Here is a 19,016-nt window from a genome sequence, read left to right on the forward strand (position 1 = left end):
GCAGCAGAACGTTCTCCACAGCGTCTCCAGACTCTGTCACGTCTGTCACCTGCTTTCATCTGTAAAGAGCACAGGGCGCCAGTGGCGAATTTGTCAATCTTGGTGTTCTCTGGCAAATGCCAAACGTCCTGCACGGTGTTGGGCTGTAAGCACAACCCACACCTGTGGACGTCGGGCCCTCATACCACCCTCATGGAGTCTGTTTCTGACCGTTTGAGCAGACACATGCACATTTGTGGCCTGCTGGAGGTCATTTTGCAGGGCTCTGGCAGTGCTCCTCCTTGCACAAAGGCGGAGGTAGCGGTCCTGCTGCTGGGTTGCTGTCCTCCTACGGCCTCCTCCACGTCTCCTGATGTACTGGCCTGTCTCCTGGTAGCGACGCCATGCTCTGGACACTACGCTGACAGACACAGCAAACCTTCTTGCCACAGCTCGCATTGATGTGCCATCCTGGATGAGCTGCACTACCTTTGCCACTTGTGTGGGTTGTAGACTCCATCTCATGCTACCACTAGAGTGAAAGCACCGCCAGTATTCAAAAGTGACCAAAACATCAGCCAGGAAGCATAGGAACTGAGAAGTGGTCTGTGGTCCCCACCTGCAGAACCACTCCTTTATTGGGGGTGTCTTGCTAATTGCCTATAATTTCCACCTGTTGTCTATTCCATTTGCACAACAGCATGTGAAATTTATTGTCAATCAGTGTTGCTTCCTAAGTGGACAGTTTGATTTCACAGAAGTGTGATCGACTTGGAGTTACATTGTGTTGTTTAAGTGTTCCCTTTATTTTTTAAGCAGTGTATAAATGTGGCAATGCTTTCAGAGAGGAGAAAACAGACTGACAGACCACAGGGCAGGTCAGCGATGAAACGATGCACACATGATTGACAGAACAGAAGCATTGAAGATGAAGAGCAGGCGAGTTGATAGAAGAGAAACTAGCGGTCTGAAATCAATCAACCTAATAACGGGAATTCCTGCAAGTCAATTGATTACAGGCCGTGCAGACTCTTGCTGTTATTTACAATCATACTGTATTTGAGTAGAATCCACCTATTTACATTACTTCATGGCTATATCTGTAGTCTGTGTGTACAGATTTGAAAAAGTATGGTAGAGGACAAAAGCATCAATCTATTCAAGTTTAGTGGTCCTCTGTTGAAACATTTGAGACAGTGGTATGTATAAGAGTCCAACTGAATGACAAAAACATTCCTACAATATTTCTCTCCCTTCTCACAACCACCGACCCTACAGCAACATGACACAAGTCTGCATAGCCTCCATGTGTTTATGTGTAATGATAGAAAGAAAAACAAATCAAAGTCGTACACCAATTGGTGCCCAGCCTGAATGGGCTTCGAAGACACGATATCAAGTATGTGCGCTCAAAACAACATTTTTACAGTAAACAAATTAAATGCATAATTAGCAATCAAAGTACAGTTTTCACCAGTAAAATCAAACCGCATGTTTTGATTTAACAATTTGCACCAAAGTGTAAAATATGAAATGGGTATAACCAGTGTAAAATATGAAATGGGTATAACCAGTGTAAAATATAAAATGGGTATAACCAGTGTAAAATATGAAATGGGTATAACCAGTGTAAAATATGAAATGGGTATAACCAGTGTAAAATATGAAATGGCTCCTTTTGACATGGAAATAACTCAAATATCTCCAAGTGGGGATGTGTTGATAGGTTATACTTGTTAGCAACGTTAACCTTTGGCAGTTCGAATAACCTCCATGTATTTGACTTCCTGTCTGTTTGCTCCCCTATTCTTCAAATTGGAGGTCTATCACAATACACTATAATGATTAAGTGACGGGAACACGTCTGTCAATGATGGACTTCAGTTAGTTCATAACCCAACATCATTACCTACAAGAACATTTCATGATTTACAACATAACCCCCTCTGGAAAATGATAGCGTGTAAAACATATACACCAAAGGATGTTGCTGAGGGGAGGACAGTTCACAATAATGTCCGGAACGGGAGCGAATGGAATGGCATCAAACACATGGCCATCCTCCCCAATTAAGGTGCCACCAACTGTCTGTGTAATACACACATACAACTGCTGCACCATCAACTCAAACTGTAAGCTTGAAATAAGAGATTCCTCTCAACAACAAATAAAAGACATTCAAAGCTCTTCCTCAGGTGACTAGCTAAGGCCACGCCGAGACAGATGTGAAGTAGCAGCGTTTACCCTGATTACATAGGTCTACCTATGCTTTTACCACATTCCCCTTGTCTCAACACAGTTTAGAAAGGAGACTTAACACTTCTCTGTGGTCATTCATTGTTATTGTCAGTTTACTTTGAACTAGAGGGGTTGAGTTTAACTAGCCCTAAACCCCTTTAGAATCACCCTCTCTTTAGGCAGTAAGCACAACATCCTTTTGGATTAGTCTGCCTAAATAAACCACAGACATACACCCAAGGTGTAGAACGGGGCTCTCTAATCCTGTTCTTGGAGAACTAGCTTCCTGTAGGTTCTAACACCAACCCCAGTTGGACCTAACCTGATTCAGTTTATCAACCAGCTAATTGTTAGAATCAAGTGTGCTAGATAAGGGTTGGAGCGAAAACCTACAGGAGGGTATCTCTCCGGGAACAGGGTTGGAGTTAAAACCTACAGGAGGGTATCTCTCCGGGAACAGGGTTGGAGTTAAAACCTACAGGAGGGTATCTCTCCGGGAACAGGGTTGGAGTTAAAACCTACAGGAGGGTATCTCTCCGGGAACAGGGTTGGAGTTAAAACCTACAGGAGGGTATCTCTCCGGGAATAGGGTTGGAGTTAAAACCTACAGGAGGGTTTCTCTCCGGGAATAGGGTTGGAGTTAAAACCTACAGGAGGGTTTCTCTCCGGGAATAGGGTTGGAGTTAAAACCTACAGGAGGGTTTCTCTCCGGGAATAGGGTTGGAGTTAAAACCTACAGGAGGGTATCTCTCCAGGAACAGGGTTGGAGTGGCGCAGCGGTCTAAGGCACTGCTTCTCAGTGCTAGAGGTGTCACTACAGACACCCTGGATCGAATCCAGGCTATATCACAACCAGCCGAGATTGGGAGTCCCATAGGGCAGCGCACAATTGGCCCAGCGTCGTCCGGGTTTGGCCGGTGTAGGCCGTCATTGTAAATAAGAATTTGTTCTTAACTGGCTCGCCTAGTTAAATAAAGGTTAAATTAATAAAAACCTACAGGAGGTTAGCTCTTCGGGAACAGGGTTAGGGAGCCTGCTGTAGAAAAGCTAAACAAAAAGTCTAAATAGTCAGTCACATATCATATTGCACAAATTATGCAAAAATGCACATTACACAATGTTAATGAAAGGTTATTCTCTAAGAAGAGTTGTACAGTCGCAAACTTGTCCTGCACACACAGAAACGAGACAAAGAAACATTACACATCCATCTTCTGCTTGCGTCTGAACGTTTACGTTCATGGTTATTACTTCAACAATAAAGGCCTTTTAGCCTCACAGTACGATAACTTTTAAGTCTTAAGCCTCCCTCCCCTGTAACCGTGACACATTTGCCCACTAGTTCAACTTGTTTGTGAAGGAAAAGATCACGTGAAGTGAGTGGCAGAATAAGAGGCTTGTCTTGGGAGGTCAGGGTTCATAGATCATTGGGATAGCTGGTCGAGGTGTGTCAGGGTGGGTGGATAAATGGGCTTTGTGGTCCTCAGGCTCAGTGTCCATGGTCATATTCATTAGGGTACACCTTAGCAAAAGGTTTTGCAATGGGGGGTGGGACGACGACAACGACAAGCATTTCTTATTGGACAAGTTCAGGTAGTACCTCCCCATTTCAGTAAATGTTCTTCCATTTGGTGCCTAATGAATACACTGCAGGTTCTGACCTTAGTTCTGGTCTAGGGATGGACCTTGAAGGCCAGCAGCTGCTCAGAGTGCATGTTATTGAGGGAGCGGAGGTCGGGCAGTCTGAGGAGCAGCTTGGTGAATATGGCCGACTCGTTAGGGTGGTTCTTAGTGATAAGGCCCCTCAGGTGCCGGATCAGAGTCTCCTGAAGAGCCTCCACAGAGTTTACGTTCTCAATCCCTGAGCGATCTAGAACACAAAAACCACAGTAGAACGTTATTAGACTTGGTTCCTATACTTTTCTCTGATCACCATGCATCCTGTATGTCTCTATGACATGAAGCTCGACCAACTGATATGGATAGAAGATGTAAGTAAGGAAACACTCACTATAATACAATGCATGCTTTCCAACACAACAAACATAGATAGTTACACTACTCTCTTGGTAGGAAGCCCTACACAGCACCATAACAACTCACAGTATTAAGTCAGTTTTTATGGGACCTATAAGAAAGTCTATATAAAAGGAACAGGAAGTGCAAATCCTGTGAGTGGGGTCACAACATCACAGTTTGTGAGCCTACCGGCAGAGATGAGGACAACAGCGGTGAACAGGCTCATTTCCTCCTCGCTGAGGCCGAGCCCCATCAGCTTGTCGCTGAAGTCCATCATGGAGGTCAGGAAGTCGCCGGCGCCCATGGCTTGTAACGTCTCCACGCTGTACTTGTTACCACCCAGAAACGTCACTGTGCGGTCTTTCACGTCAAACAGGGACGCAAAGCGAACCACTAGCACCTGGTGAAGTGACAGTAGACACTGGGATAAATCTGGGTGAAGTGACTGCAGACACTGGGATAAGTCTGGGTGAAGTGACAGCAGACACTGGGATAAGTCTGGGTGAAGTCACAAGCAGACACTGGGATAAGTCTGGGTGAGGTGACAGCAGACACTGGGATAAGTCTGGGTGAAGGGACAGCAGACACTGGGATAAGTCTGGGTGAAGTGACAGCAGACACTGGGATAAGTCTGGGTGAAGTGACTGCAGACACTGGGATTAGTCTGGGTGAAGTGACTGCAGACACTGGGATAAGTCTGGGTGAAGTGACTGCAGACACTGGGATTAGTCTGGGTGAAGTGACTGCAGACACTGGGATAAGTCTGGGTGAAGTGACAGCAGACACTGGGATAAGTCTGGGTGAAGTGACAGCAGACACTGGGATAAGTCTGGGTGAAGTGACAGCAGACACTGGGATAAGTCTGGGTGAAGTGACAGCAGACACGGGGATAAGTCTGGGTGAAGTGACTGCAGACACTGGGATAAGTCTGGGTGAAGTGACTGCAGACACTGGGATAAGTCTGGGTGAAGTGACTGCAGACACTGGGATAAGTCTGGGTGAAGTGACTGCAGACACTGGGATAAGTCTGGGTGAAGTGACTGCAGACACTGGGATAAGTCTGGGTGAAGTGACTGCAGACGCTGGATAAGTCTGGGTGAAGTGACTGCAGACGCTGGATAAGTCTGGGTGAAGTGACTGCAGACGCTGGATAAGTCTGGGTGAAGTGACTGCAGACACTGGGGTAGGTCTGGGTGAAGTGACTGCAGACGCTGGGTAGGTCTGGGTGAAGTGACTGCAGACGCTGGGTAGGTCTGGGTGAAGTGACTGCAGACGCTGGGATAAGTCTGGGTGAAGTGACTGCAGACACTGGGATAAGTCTGGGTGAAGTGACTGCAGACACTGGGATAAGTCTGGGTGAAGTGACTGCAGACACTGGGATAAGTCTGGGTGAAGTGACTGCAGACACTGGGATAAGTCTGGGTGAAGTGACTGCAGACACTGGGATAAGTCTGGGTGAAGTGACTGCAGACACTGGGATAAGTCTGGGTGAAGTGACTGCAGACACTGGGATAAGTCTGGGTGAAGTGACTGCAGACGCTGGGTTAGTCTGGGTGAAGTGACTGCAGACGCTGGGTTGGTCTGGGTGAAGTGACTGCAGACGCTGGGTAGGTCTGGGTAAAGTGACTGCAGACGCTGGGAATGTCTGGGTGAAGTGACTGCAGACGCTGGGTAAGTCTGGGTGAAGTGACTGCAGATGCGGGCTAAGTCTGGGTTAAGTGTCTGCAGACGCTGGGTGAGTCTGGGTGAAGTGACTGCAGACGCTGGGTAAGTCTGGGTGAAGTGACTGCAGACGCTGGGTAAGTCTGGGTGAAGTGACAGCAGACAGTAAGTCTGGGTGGATCAACTGCATTTCAATGATAGCCTTATCAGTTCGGTTTTTCTACTGTTTTCATTCACATACACATGAGACAAAGGGGTAGAGAAGAGAATACAATAAAAGATTGTAAGTGAGTGTTCTGAGGGTGGTCTTTACCTCAAAGGTACCAGCCTTGAGCAGGCTGACCTGGTCATGTTGGGAGAGGTCTCTGAAGCCTGGGATCCGCTTGGCAAATTCCACCACCTCCCTGACAGCTGGGGTGAAACTGTGGCTGAACTCCTCCCAGATCCCATGGCCTAAATTATGGGGGTTCACATGGGGAGACGTGTTCATGGGACACAGCTGAGGATGGAGAGAGAAGGGAAAGAAGGACTTGGGTTAGGAGGAAGCATACGCGACATATCATTCACATACTTATTAAATGGTAGATAAGACGAGTACCCCAAATACAATGTGTTTTGTTAACCCAATCTAAAAGGTGTGCACACGCCCCCTCTAGAGATCAACTGTGGTGTTCCACAGGGATCGACTCTTAGACTCTTATTTGATGTCAAATGCATCAACACTGCTTTCTCAAGTGCTTTGAGAATAAAGTGTTATATAAATCTAGTTGATCATTATATGACAAATCATAACATGTATATTAAATTAATTATAATATATCATACACTCCTTCTCCATCTGTCTATCTTGGACTCACCAGATGCATCCTGTTGCCCCTGTTCCACAGTAGTCCACTGAATCCTCCATGGGAATTGGAGGTGGCCTGGCTAGTGCTGTTGTTGCCTCCTCTCAGGCCATGTTGGGCGTAGGATGGGCAGTGGCCACTAGGGGAGCAGGTGGGCAGTCTGTCCCTGCTGTAGGGGCAGGAGTTCTCGCTAAGGCTGGTGGTGTGGTCCTCCTGGCGATGGTGGCTGTCAGTACCCTGAGGCCCAGTGTTGGTGGGCCTCTCCTGAGCCTGGTAATGGGCCTGAGCGGCTGTGAATGAGGCCAGGTCATTTTGGTGGTTCTGGTTCTTAATCTGCTGGTTCCCGGCCTCCTGTTGGTTCCGGTTCCTCTCGTCTATCCTCTTTCCAGTGTCACTGACATGTTGCTCCGCCCCCGGGGAGGTCAGCTGGGCGTAGGCCTGGGACTGGGGGGAAGGGCTACCTTGCTCCTGGTTGTAAATGAAGGTCTCCTGGTGGGCCCGGGTCACCGAGCCAATCACCTCCTTTGACCCGCAGTCTGAAGCACTCGATGGCGACACAGAGTTAGGGCTGGGGATTTTATTCTTGGTGACCGCAGGCTCGCGGTCGGAGCTGGTCTCCTCAGATTGGTTGGACCTGGGGGAAGCAGCGGGAGAGGTGGAGGAGGGGACGGAGCCTAGGCCAGAATCAACATATTGGGGGCGGGGCTCCACGGGGCAGGCTGGCGACTGAAGCTGATTGGCCAGGGGGAAGGGTGTGTTGCAGTGGAACTGGCTGTGTAGCTGGCTGTTGTTCATCATGTTGTTCACGGCACTCTGCATCTCTAGCAGCATGCGCTGCTTCTCACGCTTTGGGATGCGGCCGAAACGCACAGCTAAGGAGGAGAGAACATTTAGAAAGGGTCCTTGCCAAAATATATGCTTGTCTACGGATAATCAAATACTGTAAATCCCTGTTTGAAATTATCAAACCAACTCTTTTCTTCATCTACTTCTTTCTCAATCATATATTTATCTAACCCATGACAACCAACAATAACGGTAATACACTATGTATTATTGTAACTGAAGAGAGGATGTAGTTATAGAAGGTAATAGAAACATACAGTCCTTGGACATGCCAACAAGCAGACACTTCTTGAAGCGACACTGCTGGCAGCGGTTCCTGTTGATCCTCATGATGGCACAGCTCTCGTTCTTCAGGCATTTCTTATACTGGATGTTCTGCTGGATGTTCTGCTGGATGCTCCGACGGAAGAAACCCTACAGACAGACAGACGGACACACTGGTTAAGTCAGAGTTACTGGATGTTCTGCTGGATGCTCCGACGGAAGAAACCCTACAGACAGACAGACGGACACACTGGTTAAGTCAGAGTTTTCATAAATGTTTTATATGTGGGCCTTTTTCTAGAGTTACATCTGTGTTGGGGGGGTTTTGCACTTTGTCGATTTGTATGGTGAAATCTAGAAGATATTATTTATATGAATAATTAATTATTTGATATCAAATTTGGCCATAGAAAAACGAGCCCCCTAAAACAGAGTGTATTAGGGTGCATGACGCCTCTCAGCTTTAGAGGTAGAAGGGGAGTTCATGTATTTTTTTAGTGGGTAGATCAGCATTAATATTGCAGATTGGTTGTGGCTTCCATCAATGTAATTGTCTGCATAATTTCCAATCCTCCATATTTATTATTTTGTAAATAAATAATTTATTTTGTATATATATATATATATATATATATATATATATATATTTTTTTTTTTTTTTTTTTTTTTTTCCGTTGTTATTTTCCCCAAACCCTACCACCCCTAATAGGAGTAAACTAATGGAAAACAATACTTAAGCTTCTACTTTTAGTTCATACATACTATACACATTTTACGGACACAGTTTATTTTACAATAGTTATATTGTTTGTTTTTAGTCCCGTCCTTCAGCTCCACTCAACCCCTCCCATCTATCTCTGAAGAACATCATGTTTTGATTTATATTTGCCATATATTTTTCAACTGTGCTGTGATGTTTCACAAAAGTTATGAACCTTTCTCTTCTAAATTAAAGATACATTTTTTTTGCTAAGAGTATTATTATATTATTGATCAATTGACTATAGCTGTGTTAAAATACCCATACTAACATACTGTATAATACGTGCTTAATGAGTATATACTACATACTATTAGTTAGTTTGTTTACAGTATACTAAAACTATCATTTCAGTTGAGTGTACTAGCGCCTCGCCTGTCTACCGGAAGTTGATGCTCTTGCTTTGCAACCTCTTACTAGCTTGTTAGCTTAACAAATGACCAGATAGACATTTTATGACTTCGGAAGAAATTTCAACTAACTTTCTATGGCTTGTTTTAAAAATAGCAATATTTTGGAGATTATTTCATTTTCAAATAACCGAAAGTGAGATGTTGTAATCAGAATAAAGGGAAAAAGGCCATTCTACAACATGGGTGAGACATTCATACTAATCTGCTACAGAACCAGTTCGGATTTACAGTGCATTGCGAAAGTATTCGGCCCCCTTGAACTTTGCGACCTTTTGCCACATTTCAGGCTTCAAACATAAAGATATAAAACTGTATTTTTTTGTGAAGAATCAACAACAAGTGGGACACAATCATGAAGTGGAACGACATTTATTGGATATTTCAAACTTTTTTAACAAATCAAAAACTGAAAAATTGGGCGTGCTAAATTATTCAGCCTCTTTACTTTCAGTGCAGCAAACTCTCTCCAGAAGTTCAGTGAGGATCTCTGAATGATCCAATGTTGACCTAAATGACTAATGATGATAAATACAATCCACCTGTGTGTAATCAAGCCTCCGTATAAATGCACCTGCACTGTGATAGTCTCAGAGGTCCGTCAAAAGCGCAGAGAGCATCATGAAGAACAAGGAACACACCAGGCAGGTCCGAGATACTGTTGTGAATAAGTTTAAAGCCGGATTTGGATACAAAAAGATTTCCCAAGCTTTAAACATCCCAAGGAGCACTGTGCAAGCGATAATATTGAAATGGAAGGAGTATCAGACCACTGCAAATCTACCAAGACCTGGCCGTCCCTCTAAACTTTCAGCTCATACAAGGAGAAGACTGATCAGAGATGCAGCCAAGAGGACCATGATCACTCTGGATGAACTGCAGAGATCTACAGCTGAGGTGGGAGACTCTGTCCATAGGACAACAATCTGGCCTTTAGTGGCAAGAAGAAAGCCATTTCTTAAAGATATCCATAAAAAGTGTCGTTTAAAGTTTGCCACAAGCCACCTGGGAGACACACCAAACATGTGGAAGAAGGTGCTCTGGTCAGATGAAACCAAAATTGAACTTTTTGGCAACAATGCAAAACGTTATGTTTGGCGTAAAAGCAACACAGCTCATCACCCTGAACACACCATACCCACTGTCAAACATGGTGGTGGCAGCATCATGGTTTGGGCCTGCTTTTCTTCAGCAAGGACAGGGAAGATGGTTAAAATTGATGGGAAGATGGATGGAGCCAAATACAGGACCATTCTGGAAGAACCTGATGGAGTCTGCAAAAGACCTGAGACTGGGACGGAGATTTGTCTTCCAACAAGACAATGATCCAAAACATAAAGCAAAATCTACAATGGAATGGTTCAAAAATAAACATATCCAGGTGTTAGAATGGTCAAGTCAAAGTCCAGACCTGAATCCAATCGAGAATCTGTGGAAAGAACTGAAAACTGCTGTTCACAAATGCTCTCCATCCAACCTCACTGAGCTCGAGCTGTTTTGCAAGGAGGAATGGGAAAAAATGTCAGTCTCTCGATGTGCAAAACTGATAGAGACATACCCCAAGCGACTTACAGCTGCAATCGCAGCAAAAGGTGGCGCTACAAAGTATTAACTTAAGGGGGCTGAATAATTTTGCACGCCCAATTTTTCAGTTTTTGATTTGTTAAAAAAGTTTGAAATATCCAATAAATGTCATTCCACTTCATGATTGTGTCCCACTTGTTGTTGATTCTTCACAAAAAAATAAAGTTTTATATCTTTATGTTTGAAGCCTGAAATGTGGCAAAAGGTCGCAAAGTTCAAGGGGGCCGAATACTTTCGCAATGCACTGTAAGTACAACTTTTGTATGACTGAAGCCTTTAGTGAGAGGTCTAATGCTTTAATCATTTCTGCCCTCCGAAATCATATTCATTATATAAATAGGCCAGTTTAATTTAGTCTGGCTTGCCGTTCCAAATAAAATGGAATATATTTTCCTCATATAATTTGAAAAACAAATCTCTAGGTGTAGGTAAGGCCATAAGCAAATAGGTAAACTGGGATATGACTAAAGAGTTAATAAGGGAGATTTTTCTACAAATAAACAGGTATTTTCCTTTCCATGGCAGCAAGATCTTATCTATTTTTGCTAACTTGGGGCGACAGGGTAGCCTCGTGGTTACAGAGTCGGACTAGTAACCAAAAGGTTGCAAGATCAAATCCCCGAGCTGACATAGTAAAAATCTGTATTTCTAGGCCGACATTGAAAATAAGAATTTGTTCTTAACTGACATGCCTAGTTAAATAAAGGTAAAAATAAAAAATAATGTTAAAATGTATTGTAGCAAGATCGTTGTTTTTCTTTTGGATATGAATACAGAGTATATCCACTTCACCATTAGACCATTTTTAAAAGCTGTATATTTTCGTGATCCAATACGTAATATTGCATTTATCATAATTTGGTTGTATTCTAGAGAGGTTAGAAAAGGTATCTAGATCCGCTAGAGGGGGTGGCAGGGAGACTTTTGCTTGTCCCAGTGCTCTGACAGCAGAACTAGGTCATTAAGAGAGGAAAGAGTTAGGGGCTGTGGATAAAAATAAGGCAGAACTACTTAAAGCCTTATGGGTTCGATGAGGATGGCTGCTGTGATGATTTGACCCAGTTAGGCTACCATACCTTTATGTCACCACGCCCTCTCTCTCACGTAACTATGATATTGAGGAACAACATGATGCAACATTGATTAGGTGTGTGTGTGTTCTCACCTTGCAGCCCTCACAGGCATGAACCCCATAGTGGAATCCAGATGCAATGTCTCCGCACACCTTACACAACAGCACCAGGCCGTTGATTTCTGCAAAAGCATCTCATCAGCACCCACTGAGGAATTACCTCTACAAAAATGTAATAGACTTTATTCATCCACAAATGATATAAGCAAATAGTAATTGAATAGACATTCAAGTTATTACACAGCAGAGAAACCACTCACTAGTAATGTCGCATTTTGCAGTGGAGGCCGAGCGTCCGGTCTTTGCGATAGTGTGGGCCAGCGGGAGGGTGAGGCCTGCCATGTTTAGGGGCTTGTTCACCACGTTGTCCTGGCGACAGCTGTGGGAGGAGTTATAGCTGCAGTCATTTGAGTCACTATGACATGACTCAGGGCTAGAGGAGCTGATGTAGGCTATTACACCCCCTAAGTGGAGAGAGAAACATGAAGATTAGGCTAATAGTTTGACAGGATCAAATCTCTATGGACAGGGTTGCCTACTGGGGTAGCAGAGGTTCAAGTTACACAAAGAACAATGCATTTACATGATCTTATAAATAGAGTGAGTGTTTGAAAGGAATTTGAATAAATGTTGTTTCTGAACATTTTTGCAGACCGAAGGATCTGGAAATGGTACAGTCCAAAACTATTCTTAGCATTGAATTATTCCATCTATAAAATACTGCTGCCCCTATTTAATGCAACTATCAGAACCACCCCACTCCAAACTATCATTAACAGCCCCCATTTTACAAGCACTCAGTTTCCCTGATTCACATATAGCAATCAAGCGACACTGATGTCACATGTTTCTCCTATAGAAAACAAATCTGATCCTGATTGAACCATAGCATAAAGAGGCTGTTTTATATTCGTAGCCTAGTGCCTATCCATAATTCCCTGGTGCTAGTAGCTCTGAGCCAGGAAGAGAGGCTGAGCACCCGCCCAGTAAGACAGCCTTGTTTTTTTATTCCCCTATTTCCAGATCAGACTGACCTGGTTTCTCTCCCTCCATTCTGGTTAGATAACGCTCCTGTTACATATTGTCAGCAGGGTGTGTGGAGAATAGCCTGGCTATACGGCAATTGTTAGATATTGCTGCACTGTCGGAACTAGAAGCACAACCATTTCGCTACACTCGCAATAACATCTGCTAACCATGTGTATGTGACCAATAACATCTGCTAACCATGTGTATGTGACCAATAACATCTGCTAACCATGTGTATGTGACCAATAACATCTGCTAACCATGTGTATGTGCCCAATAAAATTTGATTTGTTTGAACACACACACGGCTCAAGATGGAAGCTCATCATCATTCAATCAAGAGGCAGGGCCAACATGGACGGATTGCGATTAATGCCTGCCAAATGTTATGTGGTCTAATGGAAGTATAACCTAATGTGATGTGTTCATGAGTTGGTCGTCTGCATGTTCCTTGTTGATCGAATTGCATTACAGAAGTAGTTTAGGCAAAATTCTAAAACAATCTCAAAAGGCAGAACTGAACTATTTTTCACAACCGAGGTAAAGTTTGGACATTCGCCAAAAACCATTTCAAAATGTAAAAATCAATAACTAAATCACCGTGTCACAGAAACATCAAACTATATAGGATTTATTCTAGAAATGTCTAACATACCTTCACAACATTTGTTTTGAGGTAAAATTCCAGTTGACTTGATTGAAATAAATAATATATACACTGCTCCAAAAAATAAAGGGAACCCTTAAACAACACAACGTAACCACAAGTCAATCACACTTCTGTGAAATCAAACTGTCCACTTAGGAAGCAACACTGATTGACAATACATTTCACATGCTGTTGTGCAAATGGAATAGACAACAGGTGGGTCAGTCATGGTGTGGGGTGGCATTTCTTTGGGGGGGGGGGGGGTCGCACAGCCCTCCATGTGCTCGCCAGACTGCAATTAGGTACCGAGATGAGATCCTCAGACCCCTTGTGAGACCATATGCTGGTGCGGTTGGCCCTGGGTTCCTCCTAATGCAAGACCTCATGTGGCTGGAGTGTGTCAGCAGTTCCTGCAAGAGGAAGGCATTGATGCTATGGACTGGCCCGCCCGTTCCGCAGACCTGAATCCAATTTAGCACATCTGGGACATCATGTCTCGCTCCATCCACCAACGCCACGTTGCACCACAGACTGTCCAGGAGTTGAGGGATGCTTTAGTCCAGGTCTGGGGGGAGATCCCTCAGGAGACCATCCGCCACCTCATCAGGAGCATGCCCAGGCGTTATAGGGAGGTCATACAGGCACGTGGAGGCCACACACACTACTGAGCCTCATTTTGACTTGTTTTAAGGACATTACATCAAAGTTGGATCAGCCTGTAGTGTGGTTTTCCACTTTAATTTTGAGTGTGACTCCAAATCCAGACCTCCATGGGTTGATAAATTTGATTTCCATTGATAATTTTTGTGTGATTTTGTTGTCAGCACATTCAACTATGTAAAGAAAAAAGTATTTAATAAGAATATTTCATTCATTCAGATCTAGGATGTGTTATTTTAGTGTTCCCTTTATTTTTTTGAGCAGTGTAAAATGCCATTTCAAACTGTTTAATTAAATCAATAACTAATTTCCACTTGAAATGAACATTTCTTTAAAGTTATTGCAAATAAATGCATAGTTTAACTTTTTTCTGCGACAATCACTGAATTAGTTATTGATTTATTCATCTTTAAATGCAATATTTGAGCTTTTATGCATTTCCATCAAATCAAAACTGGAATTTCTACTCAAATTGAAGGTTGTAAACTAGACAGGTATAGAATAAATCCTACCTAGTTTGATGTTTGTCATAATCAGTGAAAATGTTATTGATTTACACCACTTTAAATGGCATTTTATAGATTATGTATTTCTATCAAATCAAAGCTGGAATTTGTATTAAAAAAAGGTTTTAAAAGTATGCTAGACATTTATAGAATAAATCATATCTAGTTTGATGATTGTGACAAATGGTGAATTAGTTACTGATTTATACAGCTTTAAATTGTATTTGAAAGATGATTTTAAAATGGAAAAAAATAAATAACTAATTAATTGATTGTCACAGAAACATAAAAACAGATATGGTTTATTCTATAAATATCTAGCATACAACATTTGCTTTTAATAAAAAATCCAGTTTTGATTTGAAGGAAATTTTGTCTAATGTCTATTGAGTGTCTGTTGAGTGTCAGAATATAAAACCAACTTTACCTCGGGTTTTCACCGTTCATAAAGCATGAAAACCATAACAATCCCATATAAGAGTCACTTACATAATGGATAGTTGATTAGGTTGTGAACGTCTTGGCCTAATGATCAACTATGATAAACTTGGCTCACTGATTACGTTTTTGGAACCCACCCCCACGTGGAACAGGCATTCTCGAAATACCCAGTGGTAGAAAACTATGGGACGCCGTTTGGGTCTTTGCAAGTCAACACTATTTGACGCGTCAAAATAACAATATGTAAACTATATGCAAATGTTGGCCAATCACTGTATGAAAAACTTCTCATTCATCATCACCAACAAACTATGAAAAATGGGTCAGTTTACATTGCTGCAACCCTCTAAGTGCATGCAGTTTCACGTGTATCTCTACACCAGCTCCCAGGGCAGGAGCTTTGGCAGAATTATGCAATGTTAACGTCACATCGCTTCTTCGCCAACCAGAGGACGCAAGGGGAGCGTACGTCACAGCGCTCCTCAACCAATCAAAGAGAGCGTATACAGTCGCACATGGCTAGCGACGGGTCCATGTGAGAAAAGGGACCTGCAACACTGTCCCAGCCTATTGATTCTGAAATAATACACTCATTGGCACTCCTAACCCACTTTAACCCAGTTTGCATTAAGGCTGATTACAGTAAGAAAGATCGGACATTAATGAGCAGGTTATAGCAAACCATTAGCTTATGTTTTGATTCAGAACATCACGCAACCCTTTAAAAATCAGGATACTGACAAGAAGACTTGAAGTTGTAACATTCATCTAGGTCACAAAAAAACTAATTAAACACTATCAAGATGCAATGTCACAAACAGCTATTGTGTAGACACTAAAATATACTATAGACCTACAAATAGATCTTTATAAATCTATTGAGCATAAAAATGATCTTACCTGCTTTTGTAGATTCCATGTCCTCTGAATGAAATCCCCTTCTAGCAACCTGAAGTCTGATGACGTGTTAGCTTGTTTTTAGCAACTTTTTCGGTCGCTAGTTGATACTATGATCAATGAATTGAAGCGTTCAGAAAATAGTCGGCAAACGCATTTAGGCCTACTAGTTCCGCAGATTACATCTATAGCGCAACAGCTGTTGCCAACCAGACTAATCACATAAATTCAAATGTATTCGTTTTTTTTTAAAGCCCGGAATCAAACCAAAGATTGTAGCCAATTTTCTTCGCTTCAGAATGACTCGAACGTTCGGAATTCCGTATCTTTTTCTTTCCGTAGAGCGCTCCAAAAATCTCAGTCAGATGTTTTTTTTCCTTCCGTAGGCTAAAGATAGGCCTAAGTCTATGTATACAAAGCCTAAGTCTATAGCATACAAAATATGTATTTTCTTGACGGAAACGATAGCAAGGAGTAGAAAGTTATCCTCTGCCAGAGAGATTCGTTGGATGACTGTTTCGATTAGAGCTCTCGACTCAAACTGCTATACTACCATGTGACCCATTACAGCGGCTCCTCCTTCCCTAAGCTAGCTAGCGCTGGTGTCAATGGGTAGATTAGTTTTGCATGGCCCGGTTCCCCGGGGGATGGCGATTTCGCTTAAGGACCAATGGAATGGTCTCACCCGGGCACCGGACCATGCAAAATGAACAAGCCCAATGTAACCCACTGACACACTTTTTACAGTTCAAAGTGGGGTGTGGCTATCCCAGCTTTGATGCACCTGTACTGACCCTGCCTTCTGGATGGAAGCGGGGTGAACAGGTAGTGTCTCGGGTGGTTATTGTCCTTGATTACCTTCCTGTGATATCGGGAGTTGTAGGTGTCCTGGAGGGCAGGTAGTTTGGCCCCGGTGATGCGTTGTGCAGAACGCACCACCCTCTGTGGTTGTGGGCGGTGTAGTTGCCTTACCAGGCGGCGATACAGCCCAACAGGATGCTCTCAATTGTGCACATGTAAAAGTTAAATGAGGATTTTCGGTGACAAGCCATATTTTTTCAGCCTTCTGAAGGTGAAGATGCGCTATTGCGCCTTCTTCACCACACTGCATGTGTGCGTAGACCGTTTCAGTTTGTCGTTGATATGTACACCGAGGAACTTAAAACGTTCCACCTTCACCGCTGCTGTCCAGTTGATGTGGATATGGGGGTGTTCCCTTTGATGTTTCCTGAAGTCCACGATCATCTCTTTTGTTTTGCTGACATTGAGTGAGAGGTTATTTTCCTGACACCAACACTCCGAGGGGCCTCACCTCCTCCCCCTAGGCTGTCTCGTCGTTGTTGGTAATCAAGCCTATCATTGTAGTGTCGTCTGCAAACGTAAATATTGAGTTGGCGCGATCATGGCCATGCAGTCGTGGGTGAACATATATTGCTGATGGGTTCCAGTAGTATATCGTATAGCAGCATCAAAACACATAACATTTCCTCAACATATTGAATGCACTGAGGCATAAAATCAGAAATGATTATAACAATATTTTTCCCACATGCAGTAGTTTATGTGTCGGGGGCTAGGGTCAGTTTGTTATATCTGGAGTACTTCTCCTGTCCTATTCGGTGTCCTGTGTGAATTTAAGTGTGTTCTCTCTAATTCTCTCTTTCTCTCTCGGAGACCTGAGCCCTAGGACCATGCCCCAGGACTACCTGACATGATGACTCCTTGCTGTCCCCAGTCCACCTGGCCGTGCTGCTGCTCCAGTTTCAACTGTTCTAACTTATTATTTTATTATTCGACCATGCTGGTCATTTATGAACATTTGAACATCTTGGCCATGTTCTGTTATAATCTCCACCCGGCACAGCCAGAAGAGGACTGGCCACCCCACATAGCCTGGTTCCTCTCTAGGTTTCTTCCTAGGTTTTGGCCTTTCTAGGGAGTTTTTCCTAGCCACCGTGCTTCTACACCTGCATTGCTTGCTGTTTGGGGTTTTAGGCTGGGTTTCTGTACAGCACTTTGAGATATCAGCTGATGTACGAAGGGCTATATAAATTTGATTTGATATATTGAGCTCTCAGGATTTTAAAAACGAATAAAAGAAGAATAAATATATCAAGCAGTTTATATTTATTCTAAATGGCATATATTATTATATTATAAAATGCATTCTCACATTGGCAGCAAAGGCTTCTTCACACAGTCCAATATAAAAAATATTTTTTGTTCAAATTATTTTCATTATTAAAAAGAATTTAACAATTTATTGTGCATAATAGAGCATGCCAGCTTGTTGTCCTAAAACCCGGAAATTAGTTACCTCTGGTTCGTTCAGCCTTTCCTATAGGGAAAATTAATTGGGAAAGAATAGTTTGGAATAAATGGCGAAAATAAGGTTTGAGATTAACACCGGTTTAGATCTTATACGTTTTGTTCTTTGAGCTAATATCAGTCAGTTAACACGGCCTTTATTAATTATGAAGACTTTATGTGCTTTTTATTTTATTTTTTACATAAGTGCTTAAAAATTCACAGAAAGTGACATTAGCTGATGAAGATTATCTTATAGAACCACAGACCTTATTTTCAGTAAAGCTGTTTTGATACTGTAACAACTATTCTAACAGTCTCTTCGGGAACCTACACTCTCACTGTGCTCCCAGATAGGGCATGTTAGGAGAAAAGTGGTCCTCCTGTCCAAGAGGTGAGGCAGAGGCCACAGAGAGGGGAGGAAACATGAGGGCAGACACATGCAGAATGACACACACACAGGTAACAGCTTGGTTCTTTACTCAGGAAGGAGGGCAAAATTTAGATATCTGGGTGTAGGTCTGCATGTGCATTCAAAACACATGTAGCAAAGCACAGCAATCACAGATAAGTACACTAGTGTTTTCACATAGCTAACCAAGGAGGAAAATAATGAAGTAGTTGTTTATCAGGACATTGAGTAGCTGGTTGACTTTACTGCAGCATCCTCTGGATATATTGGAGGTATTATGTTCAACCACGCGAGGGACAAATGGAACCCAAAGGGTTGTTGAAAACCTCTCATATCTTCACACACTTTGTTCCTGAATCCATGCACCTTGGTTGAA

The 19,016-nt window shown here is 43.0% G+C and overlaps 1 protein-coding gene across 4 annotated transcripts; it reads right to left on the minus strand.

The window, feature by feature from the left end:
* Window positions 1-3,096: 3,096 nt before the first annotated feature.
* On the minus strand, window positions 3,097-16,499 carry LOC110489410 (nuclear receptor subfamily 1 group D member 2). 4 transcript variants are annotated; one of them, XM_036970748.1, is made up of 9 exons: window positions 15,925-16,499; window positions 12,000-12,118; window positions 11,773-11,861; window positions 8,052-8,080; window positions 7,847-7,986; window positions 6,756-7,615; window positions 6,212-6,397; window positions 4,426-4,636; window positions 3,097-4,087 (listed from the first exon to the last, which is right to left on the minus strand). In XM_036970748.1, the coding sequence occupies exons 2-9, from the start codon at window positions 12,079-12,081 to the stop codon at window positions 3,891-3,893; spliced, it is 1,794 nt and encodes a 597-aa protein (XP_036826643.1). In that variant the 5' UTR covers window positions 12,082-12,118; window positions 15,925-16,499; the 3' UTR covers window positions 3,097-3,890. The 4 variants fall into 4 exon arrangements, with proteins under 4 accessions (XP_036826643.1, XP_036826640.1, XP_036826642.1 ...); XM_036970745.1 differs by having other exon boundaries at window positions 12,000-12,203; XM_036970747.1 differs by lacking the exon at window positions 15,925-16,499 and adding an exon at window positions 15,073-15,221 and having other exon boundaries at window positions 12,000-12,203.
* Window positions 16,500-19,016: the final 2,517 nt, after the last annotated feature.

This window comes from Oncorhynchus mykiss, chromosome 32 (genome assembly GCF_013265735.2).
Source record: "Oncorhynchus mykiss isolate Arlee chromosome 32, USDA_OmykA_1.1, whole genome shotgun sequence".
In the NCBI taxonomy this organism is placed as follows: Eukaryota; Metazoa; Chordata; class Actinopteri; order Salmoniformes; family Salmonidae; genus Oncorhynchus; species Oncorhynchus mykiss.

What these genes read in the sequence shown, in the direction of transcription:
- LOC110489410 (XM_036970745.1), bottom strand. An exon ending in ATGCCTGTGAGGGCTGCAAG is followed by an intron (nt 8,081 to 11,772) that starts GTGAGAACACAC and finishes GTCTGTCTGTAG; the next exon opens with GGTTTCTTCCGTCGGAGCAT. An exon ending in CGTCGGAGCATCCAGCAGAA is followed by an intron (nt 7,987 to 8,051) that starts CATCCAGTAACT and finishes CTTCCGTCGGAG; the next exon opens with CATCCAGCAGAACATCCAGC.